Source organism: Mustela putorius, unplaced genomic scaffold (genome assembly GCF_011764305.1).
Source record: "Mustela putorius furo isolate JIRA1106 unplaced genomic scaffold, ASM1176430v1.1 tig00000765_pilon_pilon_pilon, whole genome shotgun sequence".
Lineage (NCBI taxonomy): Eukaryota > Metazoa > Chordata > Mammalia > Carnivora > Mustelidae > Mustela > Mustela putorius.
In genome coordinates, this window is record NW_025421470.1 from 2,421,811 (window position 1) to 2,437,101 (window position 15,291).

General features: G+C 50.5%; 1 protein-coding gene across 19 annotated transcripts in view; it reads left to right on the top strand.

Moving 5' to 3' along the window:
- The window catches only part of LOC101683404 (heat shock transcription factor 2 binding protein), a 106,287-nt gene that overhangs the window by 15,897 nt on the left and 75,099 nt on the right, over positions 1 to 15,291 (top strand). For all 19 annotated transcript variants that reach the window (XM_045084379.1, XM_045084376.1, XM_045084383.1 and 16 more), the window contains 3 exons: positions 998 to 1,101; positions 12,964 to 13,113; positions 14,807 to 14,939. In XM_045084379.1, coding sequence (XP_044940314.1) covers positions 998 to 1,101; positions 12,964 to 13,113; positions 14,807 to 14,939 — 387 coding nt within the window. The remainder of the gene's footprint in view (positions 1 to 997; positions 1,102 to 12,963; positions 13,114 to 14,806; positions 14,940 to 15,291) is intronic.

The following is a 15,291-nucleotide window of genomic DNA, read 5'->3' on the forward strand; positions in this document are numbered from 1 at the left end:
ACTGTCCACAGCATTGCTGCTTGAGTCGGAGAAGGTGCGAGGGCTGCATTCCCCTCAGCTCTCAATCTACGGTCGCATAAAAATGGGAGATTTCTTAGTGCCTGAAGTCAGGACGCTTAAATTTTTAAGTCCTATATTTCTTTGCTTTTTAAATGTCAGTATTTCTACATCATAATATCTTTTATTTAAAATTGATCAGACGTGGGATGCCTGAGTGGGTTAAGCCTCTGCCTTCGGCTCAGGTCATGGTCCCAGGGTCCTGGGATCGAGCCCCGCATCAGGTTCTCTGCTCAGCGGGGAGCCTGCTTCCCCCCCACCCCCTGCCTGCCTCTCTGCTGCTTGTGATTTCTCTTTCTGTCATATAAATAAAATCTTAAAAAAAATTAAAAATCAATTTTGATTTCAGACCCAAATGTGGATATCTTGAGGATTTTTGTGGGCTTTCGAATCACCCATCTGAATGACTCTCGTGGAGAGGAAGAAAACCTTAGCTCCTTGCTCTCACGGTGGCCTTTTCTGGTCCGATCCCGGCTGCTGCCGCCCCTCTGTTGACAGCTGCCGCAGCTCTTCCTCCTGAGTCAGTCTGCCAGTCGGTGTGAATCAGCCCCGGCTGCCACTGTCTCTGTGCCGAGCCGCCTCCTGCTTGCTGTGGAGCAGATCCAAGTCTGTGCCACGAGGCAGGCGGGCTTCTCAGCCCTGCCTTCAGTCTCTTACATAACCCACTTCCTTAAAGCCTTGACTACGAGTCTGGCAGTAAAATGAGGTCTTAAAACCCAAGACTGAAAACAACAACAAAAGTACTGTCTGGTATGGGCTAAAAACGGACAGAAACCTGGAAAGCAGAACTTTTAGAATGCTGGTCATCGAAGGCCCGGTTCTGTGACTTAGCCCCCCTGAGCAGCCAGGGCCCGTTTTCCTAAAAGATGTGGCATGGTGGGTTCTCAGAGGGGACTCGTGCTTTGAAACGCTGAGTGTTATTGTGTCTCTCTCTTTCCAGGCCTGGAAAGGAAAGAGCAAGAGGTAGAGCAACTGAGGACAGACTGTGCGCACTTCAGAGCCCGCCTGGAGGCTGTGCAGGCTGACAGCATGAGAGAGAAGAAGGTACGAGGCCCGCAGGCCGCTGCCGGACACCCCACGGAGCGCTGTGGCGGCCGCGCCAGCCCTTGAGCCTCAAAGACTGTAGTTTAAAATGTACAGAATTATGGGGGCGCCTGGGGGGCTCAGTCCATTAGGTGTCAGACTCTTGATTTCCCCTCCGGTTGTGATCTCAGGGTCCTGGGATCGAGCCCTGCGTCAGGCCCAGTGCTCAGCGAGGCGTCCACTGGAGATTCTCTCTCTCTCTCCCTCCCCCACTCCCCATCCCCGTGCTCTTGCGCATGTGCGTGCTCTCTCTCTCTAAAATAATGCGTAAGTCCTAAAATAATAATAAAACGTGTAATTCTGAATGCTTGGAAAATAGTCAAACATTTGATTTTTTGACCATTTCATGTGGAGGCTCTTTACTGGATGCCTTGTGATTGTCACTTCCTGTTTATATTACTCTTTTTACTTTTCATTTTTTTAAAAGACTTATTTGAGAGAGAGAGCATGTGTGGGCGCGCGAGTGGGGGCAGTGGGAGAGGGAGAGCGAGAAAGAAGCAGACTCGCCGCTGAGCGAGGAGCCAGATGCAGGGAAGATCTCAGGGCCCCCAAGGTCATGGCCTGAGCTGGAGTCAGGAGTCAGACGCTCAACCAACGGAGCCACCCAGACGCCCCTAATTTTTATGTTTCCACTTCAGGGCACCTGGGTGGCTCCATCGGCGAAGTGTCAGCCTTGGGCTCAGGTCATGGTCTCAGGGTCCTGGGATTGAGCCCCGTGTCAGGCTCCCTGCCACTCCCCCTGCTTGTGTTCCCTCTCACTCTCTCTATCAAATTAATAAATAAAATCTTAAAAAAAAAAAAAGACCACTCTTGGACATTAAAAGCCACAGCATGATAAGAATCTTGAAAAAAGTGCACATTATAATTTATAATCAGAGATGTATTAATTAGAAATATTTGTACTTAACCTAGGGGATCATTACTGATCATGAATTGTTGATGTTAGAAGTAGCCGATGAATTTTATTATTTGCTGAGACTAATAGTATTTCTTCAAAATTACACATTCATGGTGTTTGTGTGGACTTAGTTGTTTCCCCTTCTCGTCTATAAAACTGGAATGGTCCTGCCACATCTGATGAAATTTGAAGTGTGTATGTTTTCATTTTTAACCACTGAGACGGTAACAGTACGAGGAACAGTAGCTAGCATATGCCGTTCCCTGTGCGCCCGCGGGTGGCCCGCCGCTGTCCGTGCTTCTCCCGTGGTCGTCCCGGCACGGCGGGCTCAGGAGGCGCTGTCAGCCTGGAGGGGGCCAGGTAGCGGGTCACAGGCCCGTTGCCTCCTGCGGAGTGTCTGGTCATGCTGCCTCCTTACGGGAGGGAGTTCCGACGGTTTGTGGCTGCTGTGGACTTTCCCCCAAACTGGTGGGTTTTGTACAGACTTTAATACTGAGCAAGCAGAAAAGGTCAGGGAAAGAGTTTTAGTCTCGAGACTGAGTGAGGTCGAGTGTCACATAATGAAAGTTGAATCTTAGCTTTGTCCTAGGCTAGGTCACGCTGAGCTAAGGTGGAGGGCTGGCTCGTTTGTCGGGGCCCCAAGGGTTCCTGGTCTCAAGGAAGTCGGCCGGCAGACCAGAAGGAATTTGGTAAAAGTTAGCCACGTGCCTGTCGGTTCGTGACTTACTGAAATTGCTGAGACGTCCTTGTTAAGGTTGAGACTTAACTGGGCAGAATCTTCGCTTTCCTTTTCTTCCTTAATCAATAAGGATAGGGAAAATGGGCGCTTTGTGAGCATTTCAGATGCGACACTTAAAAGTACGCCCAGGCACCTGGGGCCTGAGGGGTTTGAGCATCTGACTCTTGACTTGGCTTAGGTCATGGTCTCAGGTGGTGCTGACCCTGAGATCTGTGCTGGTGTGGCACCAGCTTGAGAGCGTCTCCCCCTGCACCGCTCCCCTGCTCATGGGCTCGTGCGTGCCTCTGCACGCTCTTAAATCAATAAAGAACAGAAAAAAATAAGCCATTCCGGTAAAGCGCGAGCGTAGAGGATGAAAGGGCCTGGTAGAGGAAGGTCAGACGAGTAGCGTGTTCCTGCCCTGACAGTTTGCCCTGAGTTAAAATGTGCAGATATTTTGGATTAAACGATTTCCTGTTTCCACTGAAGTTTCCTGTTTAATTGTCCTGCCACCGTGATACAGAGGGGAGCCCTTTCAAGTTTGCCGTGGCAAGGCCACGTCTCTTCTCGTTGTACAGAAGGGACAGCTGCCTTTTCCGTAGCCTTTTCTGTGGTCTCTGTCCAGGTCTGCACAGATCATGAGGCGAACTCTGGAAGCTTCTTTTAGACTTGTGCAATCCGGAAGGAATGCAGGGGCCGGACCCCAGATGAGAGCTTTGCCAGCAAGTGCTGTGGTGTGGGCAGACGTCACGCGCGACAGACAGAAGCTTCTGGGTCCAGGCAGTACGATGCGATGAGGAAACACAGTGTGGGCTCCAGCTCATAAAGACGTGTGCTAGCCGAGCCGCAGCCCCGGCCCCTGCCCCCCGAGAACGGCCACCGGACAAGGAAAGCTTGCTTGTGGTGGTTGAATCAGATCAGTGCGAGGCCAGCTGGGCCTTGCCGTGGACTCGGGGGCCGGCCGGAGAGTGCCCCATGAGGATCCACTTTACCCATGTGAACTTGTCAGGACTTAATTACTGTTTCTTACTTTACCAGCCGCTCTCTTGAGAGATGTTTCGTGTGACAGAGAGACCTGTCGTGCCAGTGGAGTTGGGTCACCTGTAGTGACTGTGTGTGCGTGTGCAGTATTACCACAGCCCATGTTGCTTTTGGTTAAAGTTTTTAAAAAGAATTATGCATGGCAGGAAGGTACGGAGAAATCCAGGGAGGTCCCCTGTGCCCTGCGCCCAGTGTGCCCTGTGGCAGCATCTGGGCTCACTGCGGTGTGTGGCACGAGCGGGAGACCAGGGGGACGACCCTCGGGGTGTGTCTGTCCATCACCGGTGCACACGCACTTCTGTGTGTGTGTGTCTAACTGGTTCTGTGCAGTTTTTTAAAGAAGATTTCATTTACTTCGTGTGCGCTGGGGGAGGAGCCGAGCGAGAGGGACGAGTAAACTCCCTGCTGGGTGTGGGGCCCCACGGAGCCGACCCCATGACGCAGAGATCAGAACCTGAGTGGAGAGCAGGAGTCGGACGGTCAGCGACTGACCCCCGCAGGCGCCCCCCCAGTGCAGTTCTGTCCCACGGGGACGTTCCTGGGACCACCACCATCTTCTAGAGGGTGAACTCGGAGATCAGCATGGACGTCCCTTCACGGCCCCCTGCTGCAGCCACACGTCCCCTGCTCCCCGCGCTCGCCTTCTGGCAACCACCAACACGTAGCTGCCATGTCAGTCCTTGTAATTTTATGTCAAGAATGTCACGGAAAGGGGATGTCATGAAAATGACTTTTTTCCCTCAAATTCATCCAAATTCTTGCAATCAGGAGTCTGTTCCTTTTTATTCCACAGCACGGAGCTGTCACAGCTATCTAACTAACTTCCTCCCTCGAAGGACAGTTGGGTGGTTTCCGGCTTTTCACTGTTACCAAGAGCGGGACAGTGAGCATCCGTGCGTAGGTTTCTGTGTGATCGTGCGTTTTCATTTCTTTGGGTAAATGCCTAAATTTGCAGTCACTGGGTTGCATGCTAATGCATGTTTCCTGTTTTGTTTTGTTTTTAAGGATTTTATCTATTTGACAGAGAGAGATCACAAGTAGGCAGAGAGGCAGGCAGAGGTGGGGGGAAGCAGGCTCCCCGCTGAGCAGAGAGCCCGATGTGGGGCTCAATCCCAGGACCCTGAGATCATGACCTGAGCTGAAGGCAGAGGCTTAACCCACTGAGCCACGCAGGCGCCCCAATTCTTTTTTTTTTTTTTTTAAGAGATTGGTTTATTTTAGAAAGAGAGGGGGCATGAGTGAGGGGAGGGGCAGAGGGAGAGAGAGACTCTCCAGCTGACTCCCTGCCGAGTGAGGGCTGACGGGGCCCGAGCCCACCACTGTAAGATCACGGACTGAGTCAAAAACAAGAGTCAGGGGCGGAGCCACCCAGGTGCCCCTGCATGTTTGGTTTTGTAAGGAATCGCCAACTTGTTTAGCAGAGCGGCTGCTCCATTTTACGTTCCCTCTGGCAGCCCGTGAGTGATTCTCTTGTTCCGCGTCCTACCCGGCATCTGGTGGTGTCGCTGGTTCTGTTTCGGCTGTTTCGGCAGGCGTGTGCTGGCCTGACTTGGCGGCTCTTTCCCGGCTGATCGCGTCGAGGCCTGCCGACATGCTCATTGGCCGTCTGCGCGTCCTCTCCTGGATCCGCTCGTGTCTTTTGCCCACTTTCCAGTGAGCTGCTGCTTTTGCCCGTTGGGAGGGTCTTACCACCCGCCAGGCAGACGTCCGTTACCGGACGGGCGGTTTGCCGACCGCTCGTGGCAGGCGGGAGTGAGGTGCTCCCCCTCTTGCTGGGGTCCTCCCGGAGCACACGCGTTCCGTCTGCTGGGGTCCTGTCTGTGGCTTGCTTTCTTCTGTGGTTGTGGATTTTGTGCTCTAGGAACTTTCCCTGTGGCCCTAGGTCCCCACGATTTCCATTTGTCTGATATTTTCCTATGTTATGTTTAAATTCTTGATCCATGTTGAGGCAAGTTTTGTTTAAGTTATAAATTTTGGTTGAGGTTTTTTTTTTTTTTTTTTTTCTCCCAGGGGCTCTTGTGCTTGGTGGAAGAGATGCTGTTTCTTCCATGGACCTGCTCTAGACCTCTGGGGGGTCCGTCAGGCGTGTTCTGGCTTCTCGTGTCCGGGAGCTGTTCTCCCGCCAGAGCTCACTGGCCAGGTTACCGTGGCCATGTAGTGAGCCCCAGCGTTGGGGAAAGGTTTCTTCCTGTCGAACATTTCTTTCCCCAAATTGTCTAGAAAGGCCCTTTACTTCTCCATATACGTTTTGTAATAAGCTTCTCTGTGTCTGTAAACATTCGTGCTGGGATTTTGATGGGAACGGCGTCATGCCTGCAGGTGAGTTTAGGGAGAGCCGCGATCCTGTCTGTCGTGTTCTGCCGTCCGTCGACAAAGCACGTCTTTCCGCTTCTGTGCGTTGTCTTTAATCTCTCTCATCAGCGGCCTGTAATTTTCCGCACACGGATCCTATACACGTTTTTTTAGATTTTTACTGAAGGCTTTCATTTTCTTTCTTTTTTATTTTTTGGTTTCACAGAACGTTTTTATTTTTATTCAACTGTAAGCAAGTTGCAGAATTAATACACCATTTGGAAACTCCAGACTGGCTTTCCTTCCTCCAGTGAAGAGCGATCAGTTTAATGGCGGACACCTGGGGCTTACTCACCCAGCCCCACAGCTCGTCTAGACCACCGCGCAGAGCCACAAAGCGACTCTCCCTGTAGCTCCTTCCAGTACCCTCTTTAAAGGAACCAGAGACACTGACCCCCAGTAACCAGTCTCCGACATAGCATACTAGGGGGCTGGCGGTGTCATGAAGACGGACCAGAAGGTGCCGTCAGGCCAACTCCAGACTCAGACTCGCAAAGGCAGCAGCAAGGAACCTGGTTTAAAAAAAAAAAATCTGTTTTTTAAAACCTCCCTTAAAGAATCGTTGATGCTCTGCTCTATTCCCGTAGACCGGATCTTCTCACCTGAATTTTTTCTTCTTTAAATTCTGAGTTGCTCTTCTTATGTTGATGATTTATGCCATCCTAGCACCAACATGTCCTCCAAGACAGAGTTCAGATTTGATCAGAACATAAAGGTATGACTGTTGAATTACAAAGGACAGGCAGAAGGGAAGGTCAGCCCGAGCTCTGTCTGGGAGAAGGGGAGCAGGGAAGGGGGAAATCTACCGGCACCCCCGAATCGAGATACCGCTCGGCGTCTCCAGGCTCTTCCCTGCTCTGGGCTCCTTTCTGCCTCCAGACAGCTGCTCACCGAGCTGGACACGTCGTCATTCTGTTCAGTCCGGAACACGTGCTGGCCACCAGGGGCCCAGGCTCATACTTTTCGTGGGAAGATGCCACTTCGAATTTACCAGAGCCGTCTCTGGATTGGCTGCTGAGAACGGCCTTGTCCCACCTCGCGGCCCACCTGCTCGTAAAGCAGCCAGACAGACATAAAGGTGAAGGCGTGGGGGCCCAGATCCCATGTAACTGGAGAGCAGTGTGCTGCTGCTGATGACACTGCCCTCCATGTCGACCTCCGGAGAAGGCAGCCATTGCCCTGCTGGGAGCGTCTGGGTCTGTCGTGACCAAGGCCTGGGTCAAGGCCATCCCATGCCATACTGGTGGGCTGATTCTTAACCTTGATTGGCATCAACACTTTGCCCAGCTCGTCTGACCTCTGCCCTGGTGTATTTGACCTGCAGTGGGTGTCCTGGCTGCTTGTTGACTTCCTGCAGGGTCAGGGGCCCAGACTACTTGCTGAGGTCCACCAGCATCGCGGGGCCGACCTGGGCAGACAGTGCTAAGTCTTGGCAAGGCGTAGGCCTGTAGTGCTGACTCAGAGTGGTCTGTAGACTGGCCGTGGGAGGCATGGGACCAGCGCTGGAATGCCTTTCTTTTTTCTTTTTTTTTCCCCAAGATTTTATTTGTGGGGCACCTGAGTGGCTCAGTCGTTAAACATCTGCCTTCAGCTAGGTCATGATCCCTGGGGCTTGATCCCAGGACCCTGGGATTATGACTTGAGCTGAAGGCAGACACTTAACTGACTGAGCCACCCAGGTACCTGGCATTTCATTTTCTTTGGAACAATTTTGAGTGGTGTTGTGTTTTAAATTTTAGTTTTCACTTTTTTGCTGTTAGCACACGGAAACGAGATTGCTTTTTGTGTGTTGATCTTATAGCTTGTGAGCTGGCTGGACTCACTTATGAAGTCTGAGGATTTTTTTAGATTCCTTGAGATTTTACATAGACGATCGTGGCATCTGCAGATAGGGAAAGTGCTAGTTCTTCTACTGTCTCTGCCTTTTGTTTCTTCTGTGTTCTACACGCTCTGGAACTTCTGCCACTGTGTTTAATCAGAGTGGCGAGAGCGGACAGCTTGCCTTGCTCCTGACCTTGGGGGAAGGCAATCTCTCACCACTAAGGACGATTTAAAAAAAAATAGATCTTGGGGTTTTTTTTTTTAAGTTTTTATTTAAATTCCAGGTAGTTACATAGAGAGTTGTATCCGTTTCAGATGAACAATACAGTGATTCAACACTTCGTACATCACCCAGTGCTCCTCAGGACGGGTGCCCCTGACCCCCCACCCCTACTTCCCCCAGCCCCCGCCCACCTCCCTGCAGTCGCCATCAGTGAGTTCTGTGTAGTTGAGAATCGGTTTCTTGGTTTGCCCCTCTCTCCGTTTGTCCCCTTTGTCTGTCTGTTTGGTTTCTTACATTCTATGTGTAAATGAGATCATCTGGTATTTGTCCTAATACTCTCTAGTTCCATCCATGTCATTGCAAATGGTGAGATTTTCTTTTTTTTTTTTTCTTAAAGATTTTATTTATCAGAGAGAGAGAAAGTGAGAGACAGAGGAGGAGCGGTGGGGGGGAGGGGAGACAGGCAGAGGGAGAAGCAGACTCCCCGCTGAGCAGGGAGCCCCATGCAGGCCTCGATCCCAGGTCCCTGAGATCATGACCTGAGCCGAAGGCAGACGCTTAACAGACTGAGCCACCCAGGCGCTCCGATTTTGTTCTCTTTTATGGCTGAGTAGTATTCCGTTGGTTCACAGCAAAGTTGAGTGGAAAATACAGAGATTTGCTGTGTATCTCCTGCGTCCATTCGCTTGCAGCCTTCCCCGTTGTAGGCCGAAATGCGATTGTAGCTGCAGTGTTTTGTAGATGCTTTTTATGGACTTGAGGACGTTCCCTTCGGATGCTGGTTTGCTAAGCATTTTTATCACGAGCGGGTGCTGGGGTTTGTCGGGTTTTCGGAACCTTCCATCCCACACTCCCATCCCGTATCTGTGTATGCTTAGTCCTCGGTCCCTGGCTCCGCCCTAGGCTACCCCAGACCTGCTGTCTCTAACGGTCTGCGTCTTCTGAATGTTTCGTAGAAACAGAAACACAACAGGTCGTCTTCTCCGTCGTGTAATCTTTGGAAGTTCGTTCACATTAGCGCGTCGGTCATTCCTTCCTGCAGTACCACACTTTCTCGATCTCAAGGCAGCTTCTCACTCTGACGGGTCATGCTGCCTTGAATGTGCACGTACACGTGCTCGTGGGGGTGTGTACTGTAATTGTTCTTGGGGGCTCCCCGGGGGCGTGGCTCTGGGGCCGGACAGTGAGTGTGCGGCTCACCTCGTGAGGACCCGCCGTACCGTCTGGCAGAGCGCGTGTGCTGTCCTGCTTTCTACCCGGGAAACGTGGAGGCCCTGCTTTTCCATATTCTTGTGGACACTTGGTATTGCTGGTCCTTTGAGTTACAGCCGTTCTCGCGAGTGTGTAATGGTATCTCACTGTGGTTTTCATTTCCATTGTCCTTGTGGTGAGTATCTTTTCACGTGTGTATTATTCATTTGTGTAGTTTTCAGACAGATGTCTGTTCACATCTTTTACCTTTTTAAATTATGTTTTTGTTACTGAAACAAACTTGACATATAATGTTAACATGAGTTTCAGGTGTACAACTTTGGCCTTTTTCCCAACCAACATCATCTTTTTAAAAAAATTTAAATTCAGTGTAGTTAACACACAGTGTGTGACTAGTCTCCATGGTAGAGGTCAGTGATTCGTCAGTGGCATAGAGCACCCAGAGCTCACTCCATCACGTGCCCTCCTGAATGCCTGTCCCCCGGTTACCCATCCCCCCACCCCTTCCCCCTCCAACAACCCTGTTTGTTTCCTGTGATTGAGTTTCTTGCGGCACCTGGGTGGCTCAGTCAGTGAAGTGTCTGCCTTCGGCTCAGGTCATGATCCCAGGCTTCTGGGATCAAGTCCCACCTTAGGCTCCTGGCTCAGTGGGGAGCCTGCTTCTCCCTCTGCCTCTGCTGCCACTCTGCTTCTGCTCTCTCTTCTCTCACACTATCTCTCAAAATAAATAAATATTTTTTTAAAAAAGGAAATAATTTAGTTTATTGATTTTGATGTTCAGTTTTTTTAATGGATTATGATTTTGTTATGACATCTAAGAAATTTGCCTCACCTAGGGCCAGAGACACTTTTTCCTGGCGATTTTACATTTAGGTCTGTGATGCATTTTGAGTTAATATTATTATTATTTTGGGTTGCCTGGGTGGCTCAGTGGATTAAGCCGCTGCCTTCGGCTCAGGTCAAGATCTCAGGGTCCTGGGATCGAGCCCTGCATTGGGCTCTCTGCTCAGCAGGGAGCCTGCTTCTCTCTCTCTCTCTCTGCCTGCCTCTCTGTCTACTTGTGATCTCTGTCAAATAAATAAACTCTTTTAAGAAATACATATATATTATTATACATATGAATATTTATCTAGTTGTTTTAGCATCAATTTGTTTAATAGATTATACTTTTTCCATCGAATTGCCTTGGTACTTCTGCTAAAATCAGTTGCCATAAATATTAATGTTTCATGGTTTATATGTTTATGTTTATGCTAGTACCACACTGGTTTGATTTCTGTAGCTTTATAATAAGTTTTTGTTTTTGTTTTTGAAATCAGGCAGTGTTAGTCCTCTTTAACATTGTTTTTCTTTTTCAAGTTTTTTTTTTTTTGCATTTCCATATGCATTTTAGAATCGGATAATCTCTTTGAACAAAGAAGCCTGCTGAAATTATGGCAGGGATTGGTAGACATTGAATCTGTAGGTCAGTTTGGGGAGATTATCATCTTACTAATATTAGTCTTCCAGTCCATGAACATGGTATGTCTTTCCATTGATTGATCTTCTGTACTTTTCCTTGGTGATGCTTTGTAGTTTTTATATACAGGACTTAAACTGCTTTTCTTAAGTTTATTCCTTTTTCTTATTTTTGAAGTTATTGTGAATGGAATTACTTTTGTTGAGTTCTTCTTGATATTCTTGTACTAAATGTGCAGCCCTGTGCCAGGGCATATGTGCCTGTAAGCACCACATGTGACTGTGGTGAAGACAGTCCTGTCTGGTCATTCTCAGCAGTTACTGTGTGATCTTGTCAAAGGTCATCATAACCAGACTAATTGGAATACGGACTGCTTCAACTGTGAGAAAAGCTAGATTTTGGAAAGGGAGTGCTTGATGTAGGTTTGCACATGTCCCCCTGACTTCTGTGGGTTCAGCTGCAGACCCCTGAGGAACACATCTAGGAATCCAGACTAGTTATTAGGATGAAACCAGGATTTGTAATCACCTAAGGCAGTATTAGCGTGTTTCGTCAGTTCAGTGACCATCTTTTCTCCTACAGTGAGTGTGAATATAGGTCTGGATGTGTATGGTTCTCTGCATACCAAATACCTCTTCCCCAGGGAGCTGTGAATGGACCACCCTCCGTCCAGCTGTGAAGGCAACAGTTTGATTTGTGGCCCATTGCTTCCTTTTCTTCCCCACTAACTGACCTGCACTCACCTCTCTAAAAGAAAAACCTAAAACACTTTAACTTTTCAAAAAAGATTTATTTGAGGGACGCCTGGGTGGCTCAGTTGGTTGGACGACTGCCTTCGACTCAGGTCATGATCCTGGAGTCCCGGGATCGAGTCCCGCATTGGGCTCCCAGCTCCATGGGGAGTCTGCTTCTCCCTCTGACCTTCTCCTCGCTCATGCTCGCTCTCATTGTCTCTCTCTCAAATAAATAAATAAATAAATCTTAAAAAAAAAAAAAGATTTATTTGGAAGAGAGCATGCGTGTATGCAAATGGGAGGGGGTGCAGAGGGAGATGGAAGCAGACCCCCAGCTGACTGTCAGGCCTGACATGGGGCTTGATCCTACCACTCTGAGAGCGGAACCTGAGCTGAAATCAAGAGTTGGACGCTCAACCGACTGAGCCACCAGGTTTCTATATTTCTTGAGTTTAAGGAAGCGCTCTCACCTTTTGAGGGAACTTCAGGTAACAGCAACAGTGCAACCAGGGGTGGAGGCTGGGGAGGCCAGGAAGCCCCATACGAGCCAAGAGCCACGTGGCACGAGTCTAGGAGTGATCGTAAGGTCTAAGGGCACATCAGGAGGACGGTTCACTGTTAGCAGTCCTGGCTGAGGTTTGCCGGCTGGCCCTCATGTTCCCGTCACACTGGCACCGGCATGCCTGGGCGCCTCCTTCCCACTTCTCCCTGTCTCTGCCCCAGATGTCCTAGCCGGGCTTAGCTGTGTCATCTGCTGTCCTTCCACTCGAGTGAGCCGGCTGGAGGGGGCCCTTCTACTGCAAACGGTGCTCTGTGGATGGCTGCATTCAGTCCTTACTTGGTTCAGGTGCCCCCACTGGCGTCAACTCTTGGTGCTTTACGTTTCGTTTTAGTTGAAGCTGGTTCAAGTTTTTGGTGAAACTTACAAGCTCTAATGCAGCAGTGCATTCTTTTTTAAAGAGCGTTATTTTTCTCTGAACTTTTAAAAAATATGGATCGTGACTGTCTAAGGATTAGTTTTCATTTGCCAACTGTTTTCTGTAATTCTGCATGCATTTTTAATTTTTTAATTTTAATCTTTATTTTTTTAAAGATTATTTATTTGACATAGAGAGAGAAATCACAAGTAGGCCGAGAGGCAGGCAGAAGGGGTTAGCAGGCTTCCCGCTGAGCAGAGCCCATTGTGGGGCTTGATCCCAGGACCCTGAGACCATGACCTGAGCTGAAGGCAGAGGCTTAACCCACTGAGCCACCCAGGTGCCCCCGCATGCATTTTTAAAAAACAGTTTGAGTAAGAAACCTGGTAGAGGTATTTGAAGGTTGAATGCTGTTCATTTGGCGGATCTTATTCTGTTCTGATTTTAGGAGAAGCTCGCTCTTCGGCAGCAGCTGAACGAAGCGAGGCAGCAGCTCCTGCAGCAGGCAGAGTACTGCACGGAGATGGGGGCGGCAGCCTGCACCCTGCTGTGGGGCGTCTCCAGCAGTGAGGACGTGGTCAAGGCCATTCTGGGAGGAGTAAGCATGCCCCCTGCGCTCCCGCGTATCGCCCATCCGTGTGGAGGGGCCCCAGAGGGCTCCGTGTGTCCTCTAAGGCACCCACAGATGACATCCACGTCTTCCGTTCATCCGTCCGGTAGCGTTGGCGTGGCGGTGTGCAGGGCCTGTGAGAGCTGGGGCTCTGGGGGTATGTAAGATGAACGACAGAAGAACCCTCCTGTCCCAGACCGTTGCACTTCACGATCGTTCCTTGACTTCTGCATACACTTAATGGGGTTCACAGAGGTTGTCATATCCACCCTGTAACGCAGGTTATTTCCTGGTAACATGGTATTTGATTTGTTGAAAGTTTCATGTTACTTTACATACGCATGTTAATAGTACACACACACTTTCTCTCTCTCGCGCTCTCTCTCAAAGCTTCCCAGAGGAAGAGAGATTTGACATGGGCTTTGAGGAGCTGGAATCGGGGTCAAGGGCATGCATGGGGAGGGAGAGGAGTGGCATCCTCAGAGGCACGGGCTGAGATGCCTGAAGTTAGATTTAGGGACGGTGCCTGGGTCAGTGGACCCAGAGCGGGGGGTTAGCACGGCAGGGCCGGGGGCGGTAACGTCACAGAACAAGGACAGTGCGTGAGTTTGGAAGGCCTCAGGTGCTGGGTTGCTGATTTTACCTAGTAGGTGGCACGAGTGGACCCCTGAGGGTCTTGAGAAAGAGAGTGACGGGGCGAGAGACCTCGGGAAGATGGTGCCGACCTCGAGTGAGGTAGATAGGAGGGGCAGGCGTGGGAGCGAGGCGGGAGGACTTACTGGAACGCTGGCCCCGTGGCGCAGGCAGGGCCCTGCTGTGCGCGGCAGGGAAGGCAGGCCCGGTGCCTGAGCGCCAGACGGGCCGGCGCGTGTGGCTGCGCTCTAGGCGGACGCTGAGGTTGTGCACGGGGAACAGGTGCAGGAAGGTTTGACAGGACGCCTCGCGACCTGGAGAAACAAGTTACGCATGACTTTAGGTGCAGATGGATTGTGTCTTAACATCTGTGGAGCTTTGTTAGGCTCAGTTACCGTAAAGCCCAGCCGCTGTGAGTGTGCAGCGCACCGGCTTGAGGTAATTTCCAGAGCTGTGCCATCCCCACAACCCGGTCTCACAACACTGTGGAGCCGTGGAGCTGCCTTGTGCGGTTGGTGGGGGCGTCGGCCTTGAAGGTCTCCCTGAACCCGAGTGCCCCTGGGAGGCGCTTCAGCAGTTCGGGGTGCTGGGAGGGACCTGCGCTGAGTAACAGAGATGCGAGGTGCCCGCCCACCTGCTCACCGCCGCCGTCTCCCGACGTGCTGGCGCTTCTCTTAACATTCTGTTTGGAAAGCTCTTCTCCAGTGGCTGAAACCTGTGGTTTTCTGCCTGGACCCAACAGAGAACGTATTTTGCTCGCATATTCCTAGTGGACTCGGGGTGAACCCCCCGGTACTTCCACTGCTGCGCAAGGTTGCTCCGTTCCCTCCCGTGTATTTCATTTTGCTCTTTCCATCGGGCTGCAGCGTAATTTTTCTACGGATTCCAGACTTCCTCTTTTTTGCTCTTTTCCATATGGGAACTTGTAACGAGGGAGTGGACTTTTAAGAACTGCTTTTGTCCTTCACGCGGAGGCTTCCTGTTGTGCCCTTGTGTTTTGCACCAGTATTTGCGCAGGGGTGTGACCCTTTCCTTTCCACACTTTCAGGAGAAAGCTTTGAAGTTTTTCAGCATCACTGGTCAGACCATGGAGAGTTTCGTGAAGTCACTGGATGGGGATGTCAAGGAGCCGGATTCTGATGAGAATCAGTTTGTGTTTGCTCTGGCTGGGATCGTGACAAGTAAGTCGTCCTTCGGAGACGCGGGGACTGCTAGCCGTGTGTCTGGGGTGGCGAATACGGCCCAGCTGTGTGAGTAGGAACGTCTCCCGGGAACGTTTTCAGTGTCCTGGGGTTCTGACCCCACAGAACCTGGTTGGGTGGGTCTGGGGTAGCCACGCAGTGTGTGTGTTGTGGGGCATCGCCCAGGCGATTGGGATATACTCGGTCAGGAAGAAGACTGATCTGGGAAGCACAGGATGGGCTGGCATGTTCTCTTTAGTTCTGTGCCTGGAAAGGAGGCAAAACAAAACCGTACGTTAGCTGCTTGTTACTTGGAATCACTTTATTAACATCTGGTTAAAGTAGGAGCCTT